General features: G+C 39.1%; 1 protein-coding gene across 3 annotated transcripts in view; it reads right to left on the bottom strand.

Moving 5' to 3' along the window:
* Positions 1–52: 52 nt before the first annotated feature.
* The window catches only part of LRP6 (LDL receptor related protein 6), a 123,383-nt gene continuing 97,441 nt past the window's right edge, over positions 53–25,994 (bottom strand). For 2 of the 3 annotated variants that reach the window (XM_042889884.1, XM_042889886.1), the window contains 12 exons: positions 24,926–25,252; positions 20,647–20,849; positions 19,056–19,267; positions 18,688–18,878; positions 14,200–14,409; positions 12,588–12,713; positions 10,966–11,202; positions 9,310–9,420; positions 7,381–7,611; positions 5,997–6,133; positions 4,223–4,320; positions 53–1,578 (listed from right to left, as the gene is read on the bottom strand). In XM_042889884.1, the coding sequence (XP_042745818.1) occupies positions 1,287–1,578; positions 4,223–4,320; positions 5,997–6,133; positions 7,381–7,611; positions 9,310–9,420; positions 10,966–11,202; positions 12,588–12,713; positions 14,200–14,409; positions 18,688–18,878; positions 19,056–19,267; positions 20,647–20,849; positions 24,926–25,252 (2,375 nt within the window). In that variant the 3' untranslated portion in view covers positions 53–1,286. The remainder of the gene's footprint in view (positions 1,579–4,222; positions 4,321–5,996; positions 6,134–7,380; positions 7,612–9,309; positions 9,421–10,965; positions 11,203–12,587; positions 12,714–14,199; positions 14,410–18,687; positions 18,879–19,055; positions 19,268–20,646; positions 20,850–24,925; positions 25,253–25,994) is intronic. The other variant, XM_042889885.1, reaches the window with a different exon arrangement.

Genomic DNA, 25,994 nt, shown 5'->3' on the forward strand with positions numbered 1-25,994 from the left:
GCTCCATTGAAAGTTAAATGCTTCCTTACTAGGAAAAAAAAAATATATATATATATATTATATATTTGATTTGCGTGCTGTGGTATCAATATACATTGAATGTACTGCAAGGATATATTATTCATTTACAGTAAAACTAACAATCCGTGGTTAAATTTATAGTTTATAAATACACTGTCTCTATTATATGTGGTAAAAAAATATTTGACATTTTGTGGGCACTAGGTCAAAATAAGGGTTTTTTTTTTCCCAGGGACTAAAAATCATTCAGGTATGTGCATATTACCCTTGTCAATCATGTGAAAAATCACAATGACCTGGTACAAAACAGGATCATCATGTTGGCAAAATTAATGGAATAATGTATAGCATGACACTCATTGCACGACAAGGCTAATTAGGAGGGGGAAAAAAAAAAAAAGAATTTACAGCAGCCCAGTACTTTAAATAAGGATAACATGATTTAAAGTGACATGGGGGGAAAGAAAGGATGTAGAAGAAATGAGAAAGGCTAAGCAGTACTAAAAAAACAAAAAAAAACAAAAAAAACCAACCAACTTTAAAATATACCCAACAAAAATCATTGAAATTTCAGAAGCAAGGAGAGAGCTCAAAATGCTCAAGTTTGGTAAATGTATTGAAGAAAAACAGAGGTGCACTCTTTTAAAAAATTGTGTCATTATTCTTCTGGATTCACTGCTACAATTGTTGTATTCCTGTAGAAAACAAAGCCCTTTGTATAAGGTTATTATCTGTCCTGACTGCATTTTCAAGTTTAACTTAGTTGCTGGCCCTCTGTAGCTAATATAGAGGGTATTTGGCTACTTCCAAGTATCTATGGTACGCTGCTCTGAGACGGACTTCTTTATTATTAATTACTTTAAACATTTTTGGTATTGATAAAACCCACATCTCACCTCACTGGACAAGTGACACATACCTGGTCCTTCCATTTCACTATGTGCTCAGTCACTTCACTGGATTAAGGCATGTTTTTGTGTTCAATTTGCAAAAATAAAAACTTTTTGTACAAACGTCTGGGTTCTTTTATACAAAAATTTTTCTTATGGCACAAGCAGCAGTTGCTGTTTAAGAAAATATATAAATATCCTTTTTTTTTTTTTTTCTTCTGTACAAATATGTCCAGTATTCCACCACCCGACTTAATAACATTTAACTGTACACTGTCCTACCTCATCCCTTGCCAAGAACTCCCCCCTCCCTGGTAGAACACTTTGTATTTACACTTCCACGGCAGAGGCAGATTGCGGAGGGGGGGCTGCCCCTCATGAGGAGTCTGTGCAGGGGGACGGCGGCGGTGGGTAGAGGTGGTGAGAGTAGCTCCGCTCTGTGTATGGGGAAGGGGGGCAGCTCTCGTAGTTCTCCTCCGCTGACAGGTACTGGCTGCGCGGGGTCGGAGGCGGTGGGACGGGCTCTGAATCATAGTTCAAGTCACTGGTGTAGCCCTTGGCCATCGCGGCCGTGACCCTTCGGCTCGGGGCATAGTCACTGTCACAGACATCCGTGCTACAGGGTGTTGTGGGAGGTGCAAAGTGGCGGTAGCTGTAAGGCCTGTAGCTGTGGTAGGGAGATTTTTGGGAAAAGTGTCAGCAAATGGACTGAACATTTTGGGTGATGCATCCATGAACAAGAGAGGCAAGTAGGTCAAGATGAAAAGAGGCAGGAGTCAGCCTCCCTGTTGCAGACCCACAGTATCAAACCTCCATGGCACAGCGGACTTGTTAACTCACCTGGAGAAAGCCCAGCTTTGCACAGCATTGGTCAAATTACAGGAATCGGCAAACAAAATACCAGTTACCAATTGCTTACAGACAATAGCTTTCCTAAGCTGAGGTAGTGAAAATTGCTACTAACAAGGACACTGTGTGAAAAAAACAGTGTGCTGCAAACTTAGAGAAGACATTCTAGTATCCTTCAATAGAGTAATTCCCAATTTTAACTGACTTTTAAGTTGAGAGAGAGACCAAAAATGACCTGGCACCTTTGTAGGAGAATCACCTGCCAGAGCAATAACTGGGAGGGAATTCTCAAACACTATCACAGAATCACAGAATCACAGAATCACCCGGGTTGGAAGGGACCTCAAGGATCATGTAGTTCCAACCCCCCTGCCTAGCAGGGCCACCAAACATACACATTCAGATCAGGTTGCCCAGGACCCTCTCCAACCTGGCCTTGAACACGTCCAAGGACAGGGCATCCACAACCTCCCTGGGCAGCCCGTTCCAGGGCCTAACCACTCTCCTTGTAAAGAACTTCCCCCTAACATCCAACCTAAATCTTCCCTCCTTCAACTTGGATCCATTTCCCCTAGTCCTGCTGTTGTCAGCCCTTTTGAAGAGTTTACTCCCCTCCTGGGTGTAGGTTCCCTTCAGGTATTGATAGGCTGCAATGAGGTCACCCCGCAGCCTTCTCTTCTCCAGGCTGAACAAGCCCAACTCCCTCAGCCTGTCCCCATAGGGGAGGTGCTCCAGCCCCCTGATCATCTTAGTCGCCCTCCTCTGGACCCTTTCCAAAATCTCTATGTCTTTCTTGTACTGAGGGCTCCACACCTAGACACAGTACTCCACTATCAAACATTTTTAAACATGAACCCAAAATCATTTAAAGAAAGCTGTATTCTGTTTCTTGGGGAGACCTCATTTCAGCCTTTCAGTATTTAAAAAGAAGCTTATAAACAAGATGGACTCTGACATTTTACAAGGTCTGATAGGACAAGGGGGAATGGTTTTATCTAAAAGAGGGGAAATTAGGAGGAAATTCTACACTCATAGGGTGATGAGGCCCTGGAAGAGGCTGTCCAGAGAAGTTGTGGGTGCATCAACCCTGGAGGCCAGGTTGGGTGGAGCTCTGGACAACACAATTGAGAGGTTGGTAACCCTGCTCATGGATCTAAATAGGCTTTAAGATTTCTTCCAACCTAAGCCATTCTATAGTTATATAAAAGAAAAACTAGAAAGGGAGGTGGTTGGTAACTACAATTGCCAGCATCAAAATCCATAGCTGGTAACAGGTGAGGATGCAGTTCCTCTGTATTCAAGTCAGATTGTTAGGAAATATCAGAATTGGCAAAAGTAGGGCTTATTTTTGAGTGGGGAGCACTCTGAAAACATCCAAGTCTACACTACATCTCTATTATAATTCCATTTATAATTCAAAGAGTCACGCCAGCTGACCAATGATCAGCAGGATTCATGCTGGTGCCACAATGTGGCTTTATGTCATTATTAAATCACAAATCATTTTGATGGATTTTTCATATGTCTGCAAGGGACCATTACAGACATACAAACCTTCTGCACAGCAGAGGTCATATTTTCCGCCAATGGAGAAGAGACATCTCTTCAGCCCCAGAGACCTCATTATACAAAAGCCCCCAAAGACTCTGTGCTAGGGAGACATTTCTTTGAGGAGACAAATACAGTCTCAAATCTCACTGACTAGACCTACTAGTGATTTGAGAAGGGAATCTTTACACTCTTGGGTAGTAAGTCTCTTACTCTTTGTTTTTTTCTTTTTGTAACTAGTTATAAAATGATAATGAAAGGAAAGTGAGAAGGATGTGTTCAAAAAAAATGAAGATAAAGCTTTCATGTTTATAATCAGGATAATTATCAGGGAAATATTCAGGGAATAAATAATCAGGGGAATAAGCAAGAGATTAGCAACCTCATTCAGATATTAATATTAAATTCTAATTTGATATATTCTTGTGATTTATCTAGGCCATTAATATGACCTTACTTGTGAAATATTAGCCTTTGTATTGCCAACTTTCCTCCTATGTGTGTTTGACTACTATTTTTTTTATAATTACGTAACAAAGTATTTATAACTATTTATAACATATAATTTATGGCAGGGTTCATTCCAGCATACATATTTTTGGCTGTAAGTTATCATGATACCAAGTCAGCATTTAACTAATATGGCGAAGAATTAGCATTGTTATTCCCCCTAAAGCAAATACACTCAGGAGATGTACCACTAACCCACTCACTGTATGATTAACCTCAAATTATGCTACACTTAAACATACGCTGCAGTGACATGATACATGTGAAACAATTTAAGCATCTGTTTTAGCACTCACAGCATTAAGGCCTTTGATTACAATTCTTATGGAGCAGGGTATGTCTGCATTCTACATTTCTACAGTAGCTGCTTTGATCCTGACAGATGCTATTGTAATAATAATTACCTGTAAGATCTATGAGTGGATGGGCTGTTTGAAGAATAACCGAATTCCATTGTATAATGTGAACGTTCGGTAGCTGGTGATGGTGGTGGGTTCAAAATCTAAGAAAAAATTAAGAAAATTTGCAGTTAAGATATGAATGCTGCTGCAGTTTAACCTAGTTGGTGGCTCAGCACCACAGAGTTGGTCACTCACCCCCCCTCCTTCCCAGTGGGATGAGGGAGAGAATCCAAAAAAACAAAGTAGAACTTGTAGGTTGAGATAAAACTACTTACTAAAATAGAGAAAAGGAAAGTAATAATAGTTACAACTATACATATTTATAAATATGTATAACAAGTGATACATAAGTAATACGTTCTCCACCCAATGACCAATGCCCAGCTAGCCCCCTGACCAGAGAAAGAGAGAGCGATGAACTCCCACTCCCTTCAAAACTCCTTCCACTTGATGTCATTTGGTATGGAGTATCCCTTTGGCCAGTTTAAGTCAGCTGTCCTAATTCTGTTCCCTCCCAGGTCCTTGGACCCTTCGCTGCAAATGGCCTTGGCTCTATAAAACACTGATTAGCTGCAGCTATAAACACCAGTGTGCTACAACATTGTTTTTCTCCTAGAACCAACACAGCATCATACCAGACACTCCAAAGAAAATAATTTTGTCCCAATAAAATCCAAGACAGAATGTGAATCAAGAAAACACCAGTGTTACAAACTTTCTTTTTAGTATTCTTACTTGAAGAACTATATGCATAGTCCCTCCCAACAGGAGGATTTTTCTTTTGTTTATTCCCCAGTTCTTTAATAAATGCTGGAAATCCTGCTTGTTATTCCCACAGAAGATATTAAGCTATTCTCAAAAATGCTGACTGCTGTTGACTGCTGTGTATTTTGACATAGCCAGTGCTGAAAAGGAAAGTTTAAGCTAGCTGTTCAGTACAACATAGTCACTAGTGATATCACTGCCCTAGGAAAACCAGCAGATGTCCACCCTTGCTAGCTTATAGGCCTTCAGTACCATACTGTTTTAGAATATTTGTAGTTTGCTGACCAAGGCAAGCATTTGTTCCCTACACTGTCATACTCTTACTGCATGAACAGAATTTTGGTTAATTTCAGGATATAAGAAGATGAGTTATTTTCAGAATTGCATAACAGACAGTTGAAGATTTTAATCTCTGCTGACCAAGCATGTAACTCTAACATACAGTAGTGGCTTGTGGACTTCATATAAAATCACTAAAACAACCACGAGATGTTAAATTAAGTAGATACTGAACCCTCTAAAGCTGGTAACAACTTTCATATAGCATCTAATACAGTAATTTTCTGTTCTATGTCTATAGGAATGTTATGGAGTTGAAAGACACTTGTTTGCTTTGGAACGCGAGAGAAAAGTTCATTTTAATTAATTCAAGAGCCTGTAGAGACTCCAACTATGGTGTTTTCTCCAGAGGCACTTGATGGAGTGTAATGGAGATCACTCTGCCAGAGTTGCTCAACATTTACTCTGATTTTTTCATCTCTCCTGATATTTAATCTAAGACCATTTTTTTCTGGTGGTACTCTATAAAGTTTTAAAAATTAGTATAAAACTCCCATATTGTTTTATAAAGAGACAACCTCTTCTCCCTTCTCTTCCTTTCCAAAGTCACTCTCCATATTCAAACAAATCTTTTATTCTAGAAAGGTAAAACCAAGCATGAATCCGTAAACAAATTATCTCCAGGAACCTCTTTGAAAGTTAGTAAAGATCTATGAATAACAGAATAACTTACTGGAGGAAAGTAAGTGCCTTTAGTACTTGAAGAACTACTGGAAGATGCTCCAGTGACATGGGCCCTGTCATAGGGCGGCCCACTGCTCCCTCCCATAATGCTGAGGGAGCTGATCACAGATTTTCCTCGAGACATCCCTAAAGAAGAGCAAATATGTATGTCAATACTCAATTCTTCAAAGCAAACAGAGAAAAGAAAGATTAAAGAAAAAAAGCTGGTAGGATAACAGCGGTATCAGTGCAACTGCTAGAAGCAAAACTAATCTTTTCAGTATTAAGAGCAAATTCAGTGCTTTTTGATTGAGAAACAGAATGAAGACTGTCAGGGGATAAGCATGTTGGTTTTGTGCATCAACAACTGAACTGCAGGATCTCACACTTGTCTGCACTAAAGCTGCATGAAGAGAACCAGATTCCTTTCACTTGAACATCTGTGAAAGACTTGAGAGAACAGGCATTCAGGCATTATTTCTATGTCCTGGAATAAAACACAAAACTGACTCTGACCACAGCAACTAAGCAACTGAAATTCAAGCAGGAAAAGAGAGAGTTTGTTATTTTATTTCTATATAGGTAAGTAAGATTTTGCTGCTGGACTGAATCATGCTTCCATAGAGTTGGAACAAGAAACAGATAGGTATGTAATTGTGCTTGAAATAATGCAAATTCTCCTTAAAGACTCTATAATGAAAGCAGGTTACTACAGAATGTAAAGATATTTTGTGAATTCTTATAACCCTGTACTAGCCTCAAAAACACTTATGTTCTAACTGCAACCCGCTGGATCCAGCACCACAAGTTACAGTTCATATCTAATCAATACATACAAAAGAAATGCATACATATGAAGTGCACTGTTGCAGCCAAATCTTATTTTTTAATCAGCAGTAGCATCATGCATGTGAACTGGTATCAGAAACTTCATTATCAAATAACAAAATAACCTGAAACAGTTATTGCTGGTCATTTCTGACTTTACAAGAAGTTTTACAAATATAAAGATCCAATCTACAATTCTAATAATTATACAATCTTTAAACAAAGTCTTATGAATATACCTCCATGTACTTTACCATGATCTGTCATGACACCTTGCCAGTGTCATAAAAAGAGGCTTCTTTTGCAGCAAAAAAAGAACTCCCATGGTACGTATATTTATTCGAACTTATGGTTCTGCTAAGAATCTGAATGCTTGTGAGTGGCATAGAAAAGATAGAAATTTATTGCTATGGACAGCAACAATCCTCAACTGTCCAGTCTCTCAGTGGCTTGGCAGGAAGAATTATGCTTCTGGAACCAATGTCTCCTGTGCATACATGCACAGCATCCTCAGCTATAACTATGTGAGGTCAAAGAGCAAAACAAGGAACATGCTGTTTACTCACCAGGAAGAGACCCTGACAAAGAGCTTGGGTGAGGCACATAACCAAGAGGTACAGAGGCTGGTCCATGTACCACATAGTCATTGGTCATTGTCTCTCCATCCCCCTTCATGCGTGGGCACAGCACCCTCTGGCAAATGAAATACATTGCTCCAACCACAAAAAGTGTGAGGATTACACCAATGATGGAGCCTATCGTGTTGTTGGGCTGTGGTGCAGGCTCCTCTGTAGTATCTAGAAGAAAAAATATAATTATACTGTAGAAGCTAATCCAGCAGCTTTATACATCAACATCAGTTTTCACGATATCATTCAACAGCCTCCACTTCCATAGGCAGATATCAGATATCATAAATGAATTTATGTTAGGAACAAACATACAAGTGAACAGGTCTGTTTGAAGACTCCGGGAAGCCAGTAGGGCCGCCTGTGCACATGAACAGTTCCACATGTGCAGAGGTTTTAGAATGGGATGCCAGGAGATGAGTAAATACACCCATGTGCAGGGGCGGGGGCTCATGAACCAGGTCCTGAACTAGCTGCCCTTTGAGCTGGGTGAACAAGACCTGCAGCCAGGACTTCAGATTGTACTGTGCTACCATTAACAACAGTGACAACTATTTTTGCTTTGCTCTGTCACACAACCCCTGGGTTATCAGTCTGCTAAACAGATTGGCATTCTCTGTTCTGAACTGTGTAACATTCACTTAGTAGAGATGATATCAGTAATTAATTTTGGGTTTGCTGCTATTTATTTAATTACCTAACCCATTCTACATCTATCCCACACTAAAGGATACATCTTCACATCAGCTTTAGAAGTGCCAAAGTGTTGAATAATTACTTTGGATACAGATTCCTTACAGCTAAAGTGATCGGCTTTCCCTACAATACCAGTTCTAACCAATGACACTTATGGGAATAAATGACAACTCCCTGCCTATCCTTAATGAATTTGAAAAGAAAAGCAGACTTAAAAGAATATTCCTGCTCTAGTTGGTATTTTACATCTTAGCCATTATAGAAAGCCTTTTCCTCAACATATTTCCTTCTCCTAAAAAAAAGAATTCCACACTTTAACCAACCTGTCACAGTCTACAGTGATTAGTAAACAGACTTCTGATCATACTGGAAGAAGGACAGAGACCAATGCAACTTTATTCCAGGCAGATTTTATATCATAAAAACAAAAATGTCTGAACCATAAAAAAGATAATTACATATGTATGTGATAAAGTTGCTACTAACTTCCTTACATGATAGCACATCTCTTATTACTCCTTCTTAAGATCAAGGCCTTGCATTTTCAAGTCATGTATCACCTGTGATACATAGATCTCCAACACTAGAAAAGATGACACCTATTTACAATTTCTTTCAAAACACTAACAGTGAAAATGAACTTTCAAGCTGGAATTTTAAAGGCAGTGTTTTTCTTGCACAACCCTGGAGATTTCAAGATAGTACGTATCACGCTACAAATCAGAAATCAAGCTCAAAACTACCTTTTTTTTTAAGAAGCCAAGGAAATTTTAGAAGGCTTATTCTGTAAACAGAGTGCTGACCTCATTATAAAAGCACCTGCTGCTGATCTTTGTACAGGAAAACCATGAAGCAAAACAGTTTTATATAAAAGCCTCACACTATAGTGCAGTATTTAAAATCTTTTTCTTTCTCAGCATACAAACTCATTATCATAAAACAAGCTTCTCATTTCTTTTAAAACTTTACAGTGTTATGTGAAAAATTTGACTGCCTTAGAGAGGATTAATTCAAAATACTAGTTAAGTCTTTGATTCCTATTCTACTACACTTATGTATTGATTGCATAACAACATCCATTTTGGGTACAATTCAGATTAAAATTAACTCACTGAGAAGGTAAGAAGTACATTTCGGATAATGCAATCAAGTCTCAGGTTTTGTACTTACAGCATCCTTGCTCATCTGAGCTGTCACTACAGTCCAGGTTGTGATCACATTTCTTGCTTTTACCAATGCACTGCCCGCTGGCGCATCGGAACTGATTGGTTAAACAAAGCACTGGGAAGAGAACCACCCCACAAACCAAGAGTCAGTATCAAAGACTTCCACTCTTTAAAATGATTAAGGAAAGTAGATACCAAAGCATACAATCAGGAATATTTTGGGAGAGCTTAGTCTCCTGTTAGCTTCATTTCTTGAAGCAGTCAGTGGTATATAGAAGTCTCTCATGCTAAGCATGCCAAAAAAGAAAAAAAAGACACTGGACCCTACAAGGAAAAGTCACCTCAACTGACACAAAACAGACGCAGAAGGCCACAGGTAGGATATAGGTGAGGATATAGGTACTTATCTTAGGACATGGTTATGGCAAAATGACTTTAATTACTTCACTCTAAATATGTACTACAAGAAGAATTAAGTTATTAAAAATAAATCTGCCAAACCACAATGTTAAAATTGCTTAAGAAAGATAAATGTGGTTTCTCAATGCCCTTGTGCACTACTTGTAAAATAGAAGACTCCTTGATCATACGACAATGTATTTCACTTGACATTATGTTTTAAAACTGAAATGGAAGACAGAAGACAAATCTGGATCTTTGCCATTACACTCAAAAACTAAACTACTGCTATGGGAAAAAAAGGTGCTGCAGACAAAGTACTGGCTGCTGCTGTTTACACACAGTTTTGCCCCGTTTCACATAAATTTTAAATTCTTCCCGATTTCAGTTGAATTAAGAAGTTAAACTACAGGCTTTTCTGGGCTGCACTCCACCTGAACATTCTGAGTAACAGAGACATTTTGAAGATGATAAACAGCCCTTGTTCCGATGTCTCTAGTCACTGGATGATAGCTGAGAAACTAACCTGCACAAAACATTTTCAGATGTCAGCATGCATCTGCCTAAAAGGCATCCTTCATCACAGAGGAATTTCTGCATCTGTTTATATATTTTTGTTTGAGCTGGAGCATATCTTTTGGAAAGAAATTCATCCTTAATTCAAAGACTCTTAGTCTCTTCAAAGAAACTGTACTGAAAGAATATATGGAAGAGGCATCCATTCAAGCTTATAAGTTGTCCCTACAATTCCTTACTATTTATGCAGTGAGGAAAAAAAAGTCGAGTATTCTAATGCTGATATAGTACTAGGGTAGTTCAGACTCCTTCAGCATAACCTGCCCCTTCCAACACAAAAATTCCCTAATTCTCATTGTGTCGGTAATAGCACTTCTCTCCATAAATATAGCCTAACTGCTCTCTCTTACTGTACTCTGAAGTGGACATCTCCAGGAATCTCATCTGTCTCTCACTCCCACTTACTGAAAAAAGTTTACTCCAAAGTTACCAGGTTTCAGAGCTCTAAACATACAATTTTTTAAGAGTACTTTCCACAAACATAGCTTAAACCACTATGTAGGACATGAGCAGGTGGAAAAACAAAAGCATGGAGCTGTGAAATAATTTCCCACTCAATAAACTTGTGACATAACAGCAGAAATTAAAATCCTTTGGAATTCCATATTCTGCAATAGCTTTGGTAACTTTCATAGCATCCCCTGTGCAGTTTTGTTTCTATCATATTTTGAAAGACCCTCTGTACCTTCGCAGTTCTTCTCATCTGAGTTGTCCTGGCAATTTGCTTCTCCATTGCACCGGAGGGCACTGTCTATGCACTGTCCACTTTCACACTGAAACTGGGTGTCCGAGCACACTGGGCAGTTTTTTTCATCACTATGGTCTTCACATTCAGTGAAACCATCACAGCGCCAGGCCACTGGGATGCAGTCAATCTCACCTGTGAAACAGGTGAATTGCTGAGGGGAGCATGTTGGAGGTTCTTTAAAAATCAAGCAAACAAACAAAAAGTAAAGATTCAGGTGAACAATCAGCAGATCACAACAGTTAAGGACAAGAATAACTGAGCTGCTTTGACATCAAGAAGCTGGTAAACATGCAGCATCATAAGATGATTTCCACCCCCTCTGTCTCTGATCATCTGAACAGGTCTTGAGCCTCACGTGACAGATGCAAGTTCATGTCAGTGGAGTCTCGTTAGACAAAGAACAGAGAAACACGAACACTAAAAACACAATTCTTTTCTTCCCACCTCAGCCTCTTTTATCCTTCTCCATAGATCTCCAAAAGTCTTTTCTTGAAGTCAACATACTTTTTCTCTACTCCCCCTTTCCTGCAGCACCACTGCATACACAGTTGATTGTTCACTTTCTTAATGCTCAACAGTCATTGTATAGACAACATTAAGAGACGTGATGTGCTGCAGATGGATGTGCTGTGACTCAATGTCTAGTTATGCGCCCTTGACAGCTCTGTTGAGTCAAAATTCTTCTAAAATGACAAGAAACTGTTACATTTAGTTGCCTTGCTATCTCAACACAGCTGTTAGTTATTTAACATTCACTACTGTAACTGTTAATCTCAGGCAGTAAGTAAGCATAAGTAAGCATGTATTCCTCTCCTCCACTTTTTTTTTTTTTTTTTTTTTTTTTTTTAAGTCCCCCTTTCTTCCTCTCTCCTTTTTGGCCTGGTGTTAAACTTGTTCTTTTGTTACACTTGAGAGAATATCTGGATTATGTTAGCTCTTGTTCCATTGTGAGACCACATGTTGCCTTGATGCCAAGAAGATTGCACAATAAACTCACTCAGTATGTCGGCACAAAGGGACAGAAGTACCAAAGTGCCTTTCCTATCTCCCATTTCAAACACAACCTTGGAGGCACCAAGCACGTAGGCTACTGTGATCACGTCACCATGGAGGAGGCAACTTGCCCTTCTGAGGCTGCAGTTCAGAAAGACGTGGTGAATTTCAGGAGTAAAGAAATGAAGAATTAAATGGCACAGACAGTAGATGGGGCAGAACATAGCAGAACATGAGAGCTATTAGCTGAAAAACAAGAACATGCATAGTGATGCAAAAAGTAACAAAGAATTATACAATAAAAAAATCAAATTGAAATAATTCAGTTGACTTAAGTAGAAAGCATGAACAGAGATCCTTATTCTACAGTCAGCTAATGAAATTATCCTGTTCTTTTACTCCTCAAAACTTGCAGATTTAGCTTACTGGAGTGAGGCAAAGAGATGAACATGTAAAAACGTGTTACAACACTATCGTGTTATTTCTGCTCAGAAGTGACCCTAAACCGGAGACCTCTCCACCCAGAAGCTGCAAGCTCAGCAATCCAGAGCACGGGAAGGACTTACCTCCACAGGACAGCTCATCCTGCAGCAAAACAAGGTGGACCGGACAAGAGCAGCGTGTGGTGCCATCGCCCTTCACAATGCAAATGTGTGAGCAACCACCATTATCTTGAGAACAAGGGTGCTGTCCTGTGATTTTAAGAATAAGACAAATAGGGAGTACAACTGCAATCACACTTGTGAGGATGAGTACATAAGATAGTACTGTTCTATTCCTTGCTCCTTTTCAATTTCCTCTACTTCAGATACCCTACAGTAATTGGGGAATCTGGAAATAGCCAAATCAGATTTACTTTCTAATAATTTGGTACGTCCTGTGACAAGAAATCCCCATCTCTTTTCAAACCTTTCAGTGATATCACAGGACTCTCCTCATTACTCCCTTCTCAATGTGCAGGGCATTTCTAAAATCAACTCTGAAAAAGTTGTGATTCATTGTATTATTTTTCTTTACACAAATAATTATTTACCTGTGACCTAAAACACTGAGAATTACACCATATGGCCTTTTAAGCTAGTAAACAATACTCAAACCATTTACTCTTGTGTGAGGTAGAATAAGCTCTTCAGCAAAAAGAGCAACATTAGTAATAAAAAGTTGCCTTGGGTTCTATACTTCTTTAATTTTTTCCTATCAAGAACCATTAAAAAAAAGGAAACCTTTCTAATTAATGAATTCTGAAGCTTTCACACTATCTCCAAAATTCAAATTAACATGCTCTAGATAAATAAGTCTCTTCATTTTAATGTTTAATAGAGACAACATACTTTCCTTGGAACTGCTGACAGATTTACTGAGATTAATAGCAAACAAAACTAGTAGTAGTCTGCACTGATGCTTTAATTAAACATCCCCAGACATCTTTCTACATATTTCTTGAAGGCACACACACAGCCTATTAACCAGGCCTATTTTGTCCATGAAAACAGCAGCTCTACTGCTTTAACCATCTAGCTCCCTTCATTTCAAGTGAGTGTGTGCAGGGAAAGCTATATCCCTGTAAGCAGAAAACTTTTTAAAGTGCAGGCATATTAAGCACAAACTGTTTGTGCTTAAACACACACTTTCTTTGTGCAATGCAGTGTCCACCATTTAGTTTCAATATGAACTGACACTAACAAAAAATTTTCATTTTTCTTTCAAGGCTGTGCAGGAAAGGTAGCTAGTCCACTGAAATATTTACAACTAGTAAAGGGCCCTAAGAGCCCTCAGAACTCCAGAAGGAGTTGAGTTCTAATAGTGACAGCTTTGACACTCTGTGTCAGTAGTCTGCCACATCCATAATCCAGACAATCCTCTACTAGGAGTTACAGGATATTCCCACTGTGCCTATATACACTCAAATCCCAGGTACTTGTATAGAAATAACAACAAAATTGTCAGAGCAACAAAATATGATGCTTTGTGATAGTTTGCATGTCTACTGCCAACCACACTAAGGAGGCAAACAATACCATTCTAGCAATATAACAGATGGAATGATATTTCTGGCCCCTTTGATTCACACTGATGTTGATCAGTGATAAGGGAAAGCAGGCTTCATCTCTCTTAGTCATTACCTGCCTCCAGTCCCACAAGCACTGTTTTCACTTGCAAACAGGAAACTGTACTTACTGTATTCCTGAACGTTAAGCTCTTTCACAGCATGAATGTCACTGAGTTGTGCAATACGAGCTTGGACCTTTGTACGTCCTTCTCGACCAGTCATATCAATCTTTTCAATCATCTGCTGTTGTCTGTCAATCCAATACAACCAGTTCTCAAATACAGTTAGTCCCACAGGTTGCAATATATTGGAATCTTCCAAAACAACTCGGTTAGCACCTGCAGAAGGAAAAGAGTGGTTTAGCTCAACTGGAATCAACCAAAATACTATCACAAATGTTTTCTATAATGTTCACATCATCATTTTCTACTACTTTTACACTACTAGTTAAAGCCAACTATAAAACTACATGCAATCTTGGGTCCTATGATGTAAAACTGATGCTTTGCAGACACATGATCTTTCTTCTAAATCATTTTCATCAAAAGACAGTTCTTGCGCTTCAGATACATTTTCTGTATTTAGAAACTATATGGAGTTGGGGGCCCAGCTCTCATGAGACTACTCAGCCTTTTATCAGTGCGATGGTAATTGTTATTTCTTTTCATTCATCTATTGTTTTTTTAAACTGCTTTGTCTTAGCATTCAGCAGGGAATAAGAAGACATTATTAACTTGAGTTAACAAATGCAAGATAAAATACAAGTGAAGACAAAGTAATTAGTACTTTTCACACAAATTATGAGATTAAGGTAAACATTTGACTTTTGACTTCTTTGTATTTTTTTATTTCAACTAAATTATCTTCACAAATGTTCTTGTGCTAAATTAAGAACATTCCATTCTTTCTAGTGAAGACTTACTTTCTTCAGTTCCCTCAGCAAACATCAGCACCAGTCAAGAAGCCTGACGCCTCTGAAAGCATTTGCTGACTTTTATGCTACATTACCCATGGATTGCAGTCCATATCAACAGAAGACAGCCCACAGCTGTTTCAGAAGAAACACTGAAGACCGCCCAAAGATGGTGAAGGCTTCATAACTCACATGCAATGGTCATTATCACTCAAATATTCAGTAAGGTTTACTAGACTCTGAGCACGAAATTACTCACAGACATACAGATTTTGCTTCAATTTTGAAATGCCATAACAATATTACAGTTCAAAATTAGACCAGAGCTTGAAAATACACATCCAAATCCTGTTGTTTTCAGATATCTGTGCTCACTGCTATGCTTATTTCTATTTTTAATATAGCAGATCATAGTTTTGCATATGTTCTTCCACAATATAATTTTCAACAAGTTGTAATATTTTTTTCCTGTAAAAGTATACTAGTATAAATGAATACCACAGAAGAGTTACATGGTATCTGTACCATAGTCATAGAAGATACTGTTATGAGACAGAAGACACCTATTTTATGATTTTATAATTTTCTCAGGTTCATCCCTCTATCTTTGGCTTGTTGAAAACTTTAATCAACAGTATGCCAGGAAATGCAAAACAAATTAAGCTACAAAAAATGTATTTATCTCAATTTTACCAAATGTGTATGGAACTTTTAAGCATTTAGCAAATGGTAACATCTAAAGCAGAAGATGGAGATTTTAATCCTCAGCTACACAGGGCTCTCATTTACCAATTTGGAATAACACCAGCAATGATCTGATTAAGAAATAACATTGATGTATTCTCAAGGAATCCAGACTGATGAAGAAATTAATAGCCTGAGTGATGCAAGGCAAACTGAAGATCTGCAACAGTCCTCATGAATATGAGTCATCTTACAGGGAAAAGGTTAGAAACAGCAACCTGCATCTTTAAGAGAAAAATAACCCAGCTGGGAAGTGGGGAATATGCAAAGATGACAGGAAAGAATATAATTTAAACTAAGACCTTGACCTACCCAAATGGAGTCTGCACATACCCTGCTCTACTATGCTCATGTAAATCAACATGGCATTTTGCAAAATGCTCCTAATGCTCTGAAACTTAAAATTTTCTCTATATTACTGTTTTAATCTTTCTTTCTAACATTTGTGGCCAAATGTAGCTGATAATTTCTGAATAAATTGAGACACTGAAATCTCACCTTCCATAAACCAACAAGAGCATCTGAACCTGTCTCATCCAGATGCTAGCCCCCCCTTATTAGGAATGTCAGGTGAAAGGGAGATGTTATTAAGACTTTTGTCTCCTGGCATCACTATTCTCTTTCCAGCAATACCTTTTAAGACTTACAAACAAACGAATACAAAAAACAGGACACACCCTCAGCACATTCTATTTCCAAATAAAAAATTACTTAATTCTAGAATCATCAGATATTTCCACATCACACAAATTATTCTGGAATAAAAAAAACCGTAATTTCCAAATAGTTTCCATAGTCAGAAGCTAATTTCAGTCATCTTTTTGTAAACAACCCTTAGCTATGTGAGGAATTTTCAGTAGGATGTGAGGAAGCTTCAGTAGGAACTCCAATTTAGGCAGTACAACTGATACCCAACTGAATGCCCGAAGAACAGTGAGTAAAAGAAGGACTGTGCCACATGAAGGCATTCTATTTCTCCTTCTCTTTAGGAGTACTGGCATCTATGGAGTCAGCATAGCAGGAGATTGTGCACATTTTAAAGAAGATAACACATGCAAAAAATTACTTCGCCAGTCAAAAGACTCTATTAATCAGCATTCCTAAGTGCAGGAATGCATCTCGGCAGTTAGCAATTTATCGTGGTGATTATAGCAATCTATTTGTGGTGCAGAAGCCAAAAAAGCAAGAAGGGTTTTGGAAAGATTTTTCATAATGTTCATCAAAATGAGGAGCTCTTATTTCATGACATCAGTAATCCAACAGTGATCTTTAAACAAAACAAACAGTGAAAATGGCTGATATACCACCAGATGGTTGTACTGCTTGAAGGGACAATGCACAGAGGAAAGAATTAGGCTCTTTTCAGTGGCGCTCAGTGCCACGATCAGAGATAATGGGCACAAACTGGCATACAGAAGATTCCTTCTGAACACCAGGAAGCAATTCTGTGCTGTGTGGGTGCTGGAGCTCTGGCAGGTTGCTCAGAAGCTGTGGAATGCCCTCCTGCAAGGTGTTCAAAAGCAATCTTGACGTAGGCCTAGACAACCTGCTCTGGGTGATCCTTGCTTGAGCAGAAGAGGGACAAGATGAGGTATCCTGAGGTCAGCTTATGCCTTGTGTTTTAAAACACAAAGTAATCAGGGTATCACAGTTCATAAGCAATCTTGAACCTTCCAGTGACATATGCAAATCATTGGGGGAAAAGAAAAAAAAAAAAGTAATGTTTTACTAAACCAACAAACATGAAACAGTGAAACATTTTCCAAAACAAAAACTTATTCTTGCAACTTAACAAAAGGCCGAAAACCACACTGGTGTCAATGGGATTGCATGCCTCCACTTTGAAAGAAGTGGAGAAGTGGATACATGGAATACTCCAAACTACCAGTATATGGCTAAGTTTTCAATTTCGCTCACAGATTGCAAAGTATATCCTTATTTTCTTATGCATTCAGTGATAGCTGAATAACACTCAGCAAAAGTGTGTTATTCAGACTGGAGCTGGACCTACTTCAGGGGAAGTAGAAATTCTGCTGCTGACACCCACAGGCAGTAATATGAGGGGGTTTATACCAACGTGTCATAAAGAGATGGGTAGGTATGTGTTCAGCCAACTCATATTACAGTGAATTGCTATCCGAGTCACAGAAGACAGTTGACGTGATCCAGCAACTAGCTGCATCTAACTAGTGAACAGGAGATGTCTGTATCTCTTCAACCTAGTCTAACTGCACAATTTTGCCTCTTCTCTTGCTCAAGTTCTGGTTGCTTGCTGGATCAATTCAGCTTTTCATATCAACAGAATACTTTTCTTTGCTTCTGTTTTTCTATGTTGCTGTTAGCTTATAGTTTTGTTTATATAGTAAATAGAGCTAAATCAACTCATAGTGGACAAGCAGCATAACCAACATTAAGGAGCAGGCAAAGAGAACTATATGGCTAGAAGGACTTGGTTTTTTTCCTTTTGAGAGCAGAAAAGCATTAAGTCTTACTTTTACTCTTCTCACATTATGTCCCAAAAAGGATGGACACATAATTAATCTGCACACCTGCTGCTTTAACTCAGCAGGAAAGACTTCTCCATTAACAAGAAACTCCCAGTTTACAGATCACTGCACCAAAAACAATGCCTATAAAAGAAAACCACTTCTCCCCTCCCCTTTCCAAAACTGCTGCAATTTATTTGCGAGTTAACATTGGGAAACCACACAAAGGTCTTGCAGTGAGAAACTGAAGTAAACAGCAAGTGTAACAATTAATAATGCAAATCACAGATAGAGGTACAAGACTGCAAAGGCACGCTGGATGAATCATACGCATTCCCTGGCTGGGAATTGAGGGAGCAATTAGAATCACAGTACAGACTCTCTATAGCAGGAAGGAAAAGACAACGCCTTTCTCTACATTCCCCCACACCCACCCCACACAAATGAATCACTGAATTAAAGTGCTACTCTACCTGAAAGGTCGCTGCTTTCAATTCTCCGCAGGTCTGAATCAGCCCAGAACAACTTGCCTAGCTGGCTGTCAATAGCTAAGGCAATAGGCTTGCTCAAACCACTGAAAAAAAGGACCTCTCGTTCAGTTCCATCCAGTGCTGCTCTCTCAATTTTAGGAGATCTTTCCTGCAGGTTGGTGAAATACATGTATCTGGAATAGTAATGATTAGAGGAAAACAGTTTAATTGACCTTTTCATATTTTTGCCATATGACCAAGACATTTTAGCAAATGTTACAGTTGCTTTTATTCAAACAAACAGAAAACATCAGTTTGATTCTTAAAACCTTCTGCTTGAATTTTGCCATATCACTATTTCTGCTACTTACCCTTTCTCTGGATTCACCACAATGGCCCTGGGTCTATCTTGATCTCCTTTGAGCACCACTCCCATGGGTCTCCCATCCAAGCGTGTCACGTTGATGACATTAGTAGCTTCACAGGTCCAGTAGATGTAGCGGCTGTAGATGTCAATGCTCAGGTCATAAGGCTGCATGTCTAGGTTCTGATTGGGAACTGGACTTGTCACAACAGTGAGGCTCTAAAAAGGAGAGAACAACCCACAGAAGAATGCTTAGCAAATATAATTGCCTGCATTGGATCTGGCTATAGATAACACATCAAATTATTGCCAAGGGGAAGAAAAATGCCACCAAAATATTAGCATAAAGTAGGAGACACACAGGACCAGTTGTTCCATTAAAACTTTTGATTAGATTTAGTGACTTAGTCCTGACAGTTTGTTTTAATGGCAATCAAGTGGTTGCAACTCACAACATTCAGCAAATTTGACCAAAAAGTCCAAATACCCACCATGTTGGAGATTCAAGCTGAATTTCCCTGCCTCCTCCCCTTTCTTGACAAAACTTAGTTTGGATAGACCCAAATCCAGACTGTATAGCATTCTGAAACAGAAACACCTACATCCCAAAGCTGCAGCAAAGAAGATAAAAAAAATACTGGCAAAGTAAGGCCAGACAGCACTTGAAATTCCTCTCACTCTACTTTACCATCACTGCCATCAAACTTGAGAGAAATAAAATAAGGATGAACCATAAATGGGAAGAAAATTGCCAAGAAAATGTATCAGCTAGCAAGTTCTCATACCCTTTCTTTCATTTTCTTTTTTTCCTTTTCTTTTTAAGTTATTTTAAATGCATAGTCAAAGTGAAAGACTAACTTAGGCTGTCAACAAACTTGAAGAGGATTGTTAAAACACAGCCTAAGATAACCTTCTTGGAAAACTTCATGCTTTTGACATAAGTAACCTCCACTCTCTCATTGTCAAATTAAACTTCACTGAAAGATCTGCCTAGCTTTCTTTTTTGGCTTGACACCTTTATGAAAGGGTGTGTCTAAAGTCCTGAATTTGTTTACCCTGCTAAAGCTGGCCCGCTACATCTCTTAGAGGTCACGAATTTCAACCTTCCCTCGTGTCTTTGTGGTTGACAACAGCTCTCTTCCTACCCCCATCAGAACCTAGAAGGATTTAAACACAACCATATGCTGACAAAGTCCCAGCCTCTTTATTTTAGAGTCAATGTTTCTGTGTCCTTCTCATTTGTAACTTTTCTGTCACTCTCTTGACATGTTCATTTTCTACGAAGAATCTTCTCTTCTATGCTTCATGACTCTCACATAGGAGTGTCCAACTGCCACCAGCCAAAAGACAGGGATATGCAAATAATGCACGAAGGACCAGAGTACCTTTAGGCCAGCCCCAGTTTTCCATGTTTCATTTCCTACTGTCAGTAAACTCCCAGTTTACTGACTGAGAACTCCATAAACTCTAGATGCCACTTGTTTTGCCAAGAGCCAGCTGATAACCTACCAGAAACCTGTAGATCTAAATTATTTATGTGTCCTCATACATTCTTGGATATAGAGCATCTTTTAAAAATTCTACTGCCCACAAGTTACCTGGCTGCCATCTTCCTGTGCCTTCCGAATGATATTCTGCCGTGAATCAATCCAATACAATTGCTTATCCAGGGGGTCATAATCAATGGCTCGAACATTTCGGAGACTATGGATAGGAAGTATGATATCTGGACTCTGCTGCTCATCTATCACCATGCGATTAATTGCATTCTTCTGACTGAACAAAAGAAAGGTTGTAGGAGCTTGATGGATTAAAAAAAAAAAAAAAAGGAGAGGGAAAGGGTTACACACAGCAATAGCATTGAGTATTTTTATGCTCAGTAAAAGTTACTTTATAAAACACAGTGTCAAAAATTTCATTCCTCTTATCCTCCTTTAAAAACAAACAAAACCAAAAACAAACAAAAAAAATAAAGACAACCCAAGTATATCCAAAACACAACACAAAAAAACCCCTCTAATTAGCTTGAAAAGCCTTTTAAATGATTATTACAAACATTTTAACATAGACGTGACTAGCAAAGATAATTTTGTAAGTTGCAAGTCTAGTAAATGTTAAGATTTCTGCCAAAATTACCTCACCAACAGTCAACTACACCTCTCAAGCAACAGCCATTTGTCATTCTAAAGGGATTCCAGGAAAACACAGCTCCACTATTTTGAACTTAAACTTTTTGCTAGGTATGAAAAAATGTTTTTGGTGTTTTTGTTTTGTTTTGTTTTCGTTTTTCAATTCCTTTGCCTGCAGAAGAAGCTGATCAAAACACAGCAATGGCTCCTTATTTAGAGGTTAGAAGGATCAGAGATTGCCATTTGGCGGTTCCATTTTGTTACTGCAAACCCTCTCTATTGCCACCAGAATGGAACAACGACCAATTCATAGCCTGTGTGCAGGTTGGGTTTTTGAAGGAAAAAAAATTTCACTCTTCTCAGATTTATCTATCTTGCTTATTCCTTGGTGCTTATCTAAGAACACTGACTGTATTCAAAAAAGCATCAGATAACTTTCCAGATGCCCAGCAAAAATTTCCTGGAAAAATGATACTTGATTCTTCTCTATCTGATGTTTGATAGTATTATCAAAGTCAGAAAATAAGGGCTTCCCATCCTCTTTAACTGTAATTTAACAACTGTATCTAGCAGTAAGCATGTAAGGCACAGTTGTTTATTACACTATTAAAAAGAAATTACTCCCCGTATTACATAACTGGGTCAGAAAAGTGTGGATGTAGTTAAACTCCCCCCCTTTTTACGCACTACTCTTTTCAGCAATGGTCTACATGGAACCACTGCTACGCAAGGCAGCACAGGAGTGAGCAGCCAGAAATGCAGCCTCCCTGAATTTTGTATAATCAATTTGCTATAGCACAAGTCTGGAGAGATTAGCAGCGGGACACTGTGCTCATTCAATCCAGCCTGTAAAATAGGTAAGACAATACCTTGGCAAGGGAAGGTTAGCAAAAGCCTTCCTGAGAACAACATTACCTTTCTTTGTTATTTTAGGCATACAAATTTATCTGCTGCTGGGAAAGAACAACAAAGAAAAAGAATGTACAGGGAAGTTTCCTTGGTAACTAACACTTAATTCTAACTTCCTAAAACAACCAGGCCTAATTGAGAGGTATTTTTGCTTTCTGGAAAACCTTATTTCTCCTCCAAATGTTTCTGCAAAAATTTAAGCCTTTTTCCTCTTAGCTCTACACTATGGAATAAAACACATAAAAAGCAAACAAAACTTTATATTGAATGTGTATTGCAAACTAACAGATTGAGAAGACATCAATGTCAAGCAGCTAAGAGATTAATGCTAAGGAAAAAAAGCTTAAGATAAAAGTGCAGACAAATACACCATCATAAGAACCTAATATTTTCTGTTCTTTTCTCCAGAGAGTCCCTCCCACTGTCTAAGCTCACCAGGCTTCCTACTCTGAATTGATGGCTCATTATAAAGACTAGCAGTAAACTTTGCCCCACTTCTCTGAAACAGTACCAATTTCAGAAATCACTTCCCAGTTTTCATCATTTTCTTTCCAAATTGTCACATAATTTAACTGTATTTTTGGAGGGCAAATGTAACGCAATGAGCACATCTCTTGTGTAATATTGCATTCAAACTTTACAACACAAGGTAGGTCTGATGAGATACCAGATCTAGTGAGTTCAGTGTGTCCTTCCCATGATTAAAAGAATCTGTGCACATATCACAGAATCACAGAATCACCCGGGTTGGAAGGGACCTCAAGGATCATGTAGTTCCAACCCCCCTGCCTAGCAGGGCCACCAAACATACACATTCAGATCAGGTTGCCCAGGACCCCGTCCAACCTGGCCTTAAACACGTCCAAGGACGGGGCATCCACAACCTCCCTGGGCAGCCCATTCCAGGGCCTAACCACTCTCCTTGTAAAGAACTTCCCCCTAACATCCAACCTAAATCTTCCCTCCTTCAACTTGCATCCATTTCCCCTAGTCCTGCTGTTGTCAGCCCTTTTGAAGAGTTTACTCCCCTCCTGGGTGTAGGTTCCCTTCAGGTATTGATAGGCTGCAATGAGGTCACCCCGCAGCCTTCTCTTCTCCAGGCTGAACAAGCCCAACTCCCTCAGCCTGTCCCCATAGGGGAGGTGCTCCAGCCCCCTGATCATCTTAGTCGCCCTCCTCTGGACCCTTTCCAAAATCTCTATGTCTTTCTTGTACTGAGGGCTCCATATATGAGCAGGGTGATCCAGAATGGAGGAACTGGCCTCTAGACAGGGCTTGGGATAATAATAATAATAATGTTTGGGAATATATAAGCAAGTAAAACAGGCAAGGGAAAGTTAAAATGACTCATGCTCCAATTATAATGGCCAAGAGTAAAATTAAATTATAAGTAGAGAAGCCTAAGTCTCCAATTACCTACAAATGAGAAGCTGGAAAGTTACCAGATTTGAACATGGCAAAAGGAATACTCCTAATACACTATGAAAGACTGAACCATTCTGAAGGGAGACAGTTCTGTTTGTTCACAACTATTTCCTTTATTTTTCTTCTTCCTTTCCTACTTTTCTCCCCGCTTGCATTGAGAGTGCTTTCTCACAGGAAAACATCATTTTGCTATTTATTTTCCACTGGAAATCAAGTTCTTCCACCTATAACATCACAGCAACCACTGGAGTGGTGTCAGCTATGCTTCTATCTAGCAGGAAGATGTGAGAATGTTCACGTACAAAAATCCAGGTGTCAGGCAAGCACCTCTTGTAACTGAAAAGGAAAGAAGGAGTACAGAATACACTGGGGGATAAAGCAGGCTTCTCTAAGGCGCACGACTTTAAAAAAAACTTATGAAGTGGCATTCATGGAACTGGGTACCCTGCTTTTGACTTTAAAACAACAGTTGGATCTCTCTACTCAGGCATAATGCAGATGAGACACAATCTGCCTCTCTCTGTACCACGAATCTCTTAACCCACCAATTAATCTGAATGACATCAGTGGAAATCAGCCATCCAGCATCCCTGCCAAAGTTGTGAGTGCTTCACTGGCAGACAGTTATTGAGAGATGGATAAATTATTTGGTAAGAAACTAATTACACACAGCCTGAGGGGCCTTGTGGTTCATATTCTGCACAACAATGAAGAAAAATGGGACTTGGCTGCACTGAGATGAGAAAAGTGAAGTGCTGCAGAGGCAGTGGGCCTCAGCCTCCTCTCACTAGGGAAAGAACTCACCTTCGGGACCTTCCACAGCATCACACCAACCAGCAAACAGAAGCACTACAAAATTAAATCTTAACCCACAGGAAGGCTATGCAAACTCCAGAGTGCACACACTGAATTACCACACGTAGCAGGCAAGATTAGAATGAAAAAAACAAAAAAACAAGCAAGCACTTGATAAGGGTTGACAGATATGAAAACAAAAGCATGTCTGGCTTTCCCGCTTACACAAATTTGGCTCGAGTCACTGAAAAGTTTCACTCGAGCTATTTTTCTTCTTTTTTTTGAGACACTGGTGTGTTGCTAGATTTCCTTTTAAGTTTTTCCCCTACCTTTTCAAGTTAGAAGGATTTCAGTATTAAAAAAAAAATACTTAAAAATGCATACTTTTATTGCCATCTTTATCCAGTCACATGCCCTGCTGTTTCTGAAGGTAGAGAGGGCAACAAAATATTTTCAAATACACAGCCAGTATTAGAAACTAGACTTAACTTGGCTATCAGCAAGGCAAGCTGGACCATCTCACCTAAAAGTAAAACTCTTCTTTCCTGCAAGTACCGTGCTTGCATCCATTAGTAAGCATATCTGCTACTGCATTTCACTTTCCTTCATCACCACTTACCACTGCAAGTCCTGTTGTCAGAGTTCAGGGAGTAGTGAGCAGGGCACCCACAGACAAAACCACCGACAGGGACTGCTAAGCAGAGATGAGAGCAATGGCCGTTGCTAGAGGCACACTCGTTCCAGCCTGCCTGCCTGGAGGAATGGAAGACCAGGATGTCCATAACATAATCCAAATGCCCTTGGATGATAGTTCTGTTCTGGCCACTTGTCTTGTTGGCTCGTTCAATGCTACGCCGGCTCCAGTCTGTCCAGTAAATGTAATCCTGATACTGAGTCAAGCCAAATGGGTGAGGCAAGTCATCAGCTATAATCTCACGGTCAAGACCTGTTTCCAAAAATGAAGGGAGAAAAAAAGCATTAGTATTTTCAAACAAAATGATGCTGGATAATGCTTTAGATATGCCATATGCGCAGAAAGGTTAAAAGATAGTACTATTTCACTGTTACAAAAGTAAATCATAAAGCAATATACAATATTCAAAAGGCCATTCTGAAGTCTCAGAGCACAGAAATGCATTAATCCTGCCTGTAACTCACAGAACTGAACACATCCTACTAAATAAAAAAGTTTCAGTCTTAGAAGTTATCAGGGTTCTCACAAAGATTCTGCCCATTCTCTCCTCCCTGAAAGGAACAACATCCCACTGAAGGCAACATTGTATTCCCACTTCAGCATCTCCGGCACCACACACAGATCTCTCTGCCCACTGCTTACAGAGACAGAACTGTTATGAGCTTAATACAATTCTACATTGTGTTAAGAACACTCAGAATCTCATGGTAACAGACAGTTAATAGTGTATACCGTGGGAAGATCAAGACCTTAAGAAACAGGGTATTGGGAGGGAAGATTTCCACCACACTGATTTCAACCATTTTATTACCATGGAATCTCTTGTTGTCCAGTCACAGAAAATGAACAGGAGACTATTAAGCAGGAAGCCATTCCCTCTTTACACAGAGGAGGATGTACAGCCCTCTACTTTGCTGTCATTGGCCACAGGAAGGGTGAAATTCTAATTCTAGGTCCAGTTCCACTATACACTGGGGAGAACTAACCCAGCCTC

Source organism: Lagopus leucura, unplaced genomic scaffold, assembly GCF_019238085.1.
Source record: "Lagopus leucura isolate 7727_CA_CO unplaced genomic scaffold, USGS_WTPT01 Super-Scaffold_100159, whole genome shotgun sequence".
NCBI lineage: Eukaryota > Metazoa > Chordata > Aves > Galliformes > Phasianidae > Lagopus > Lagopus leucura.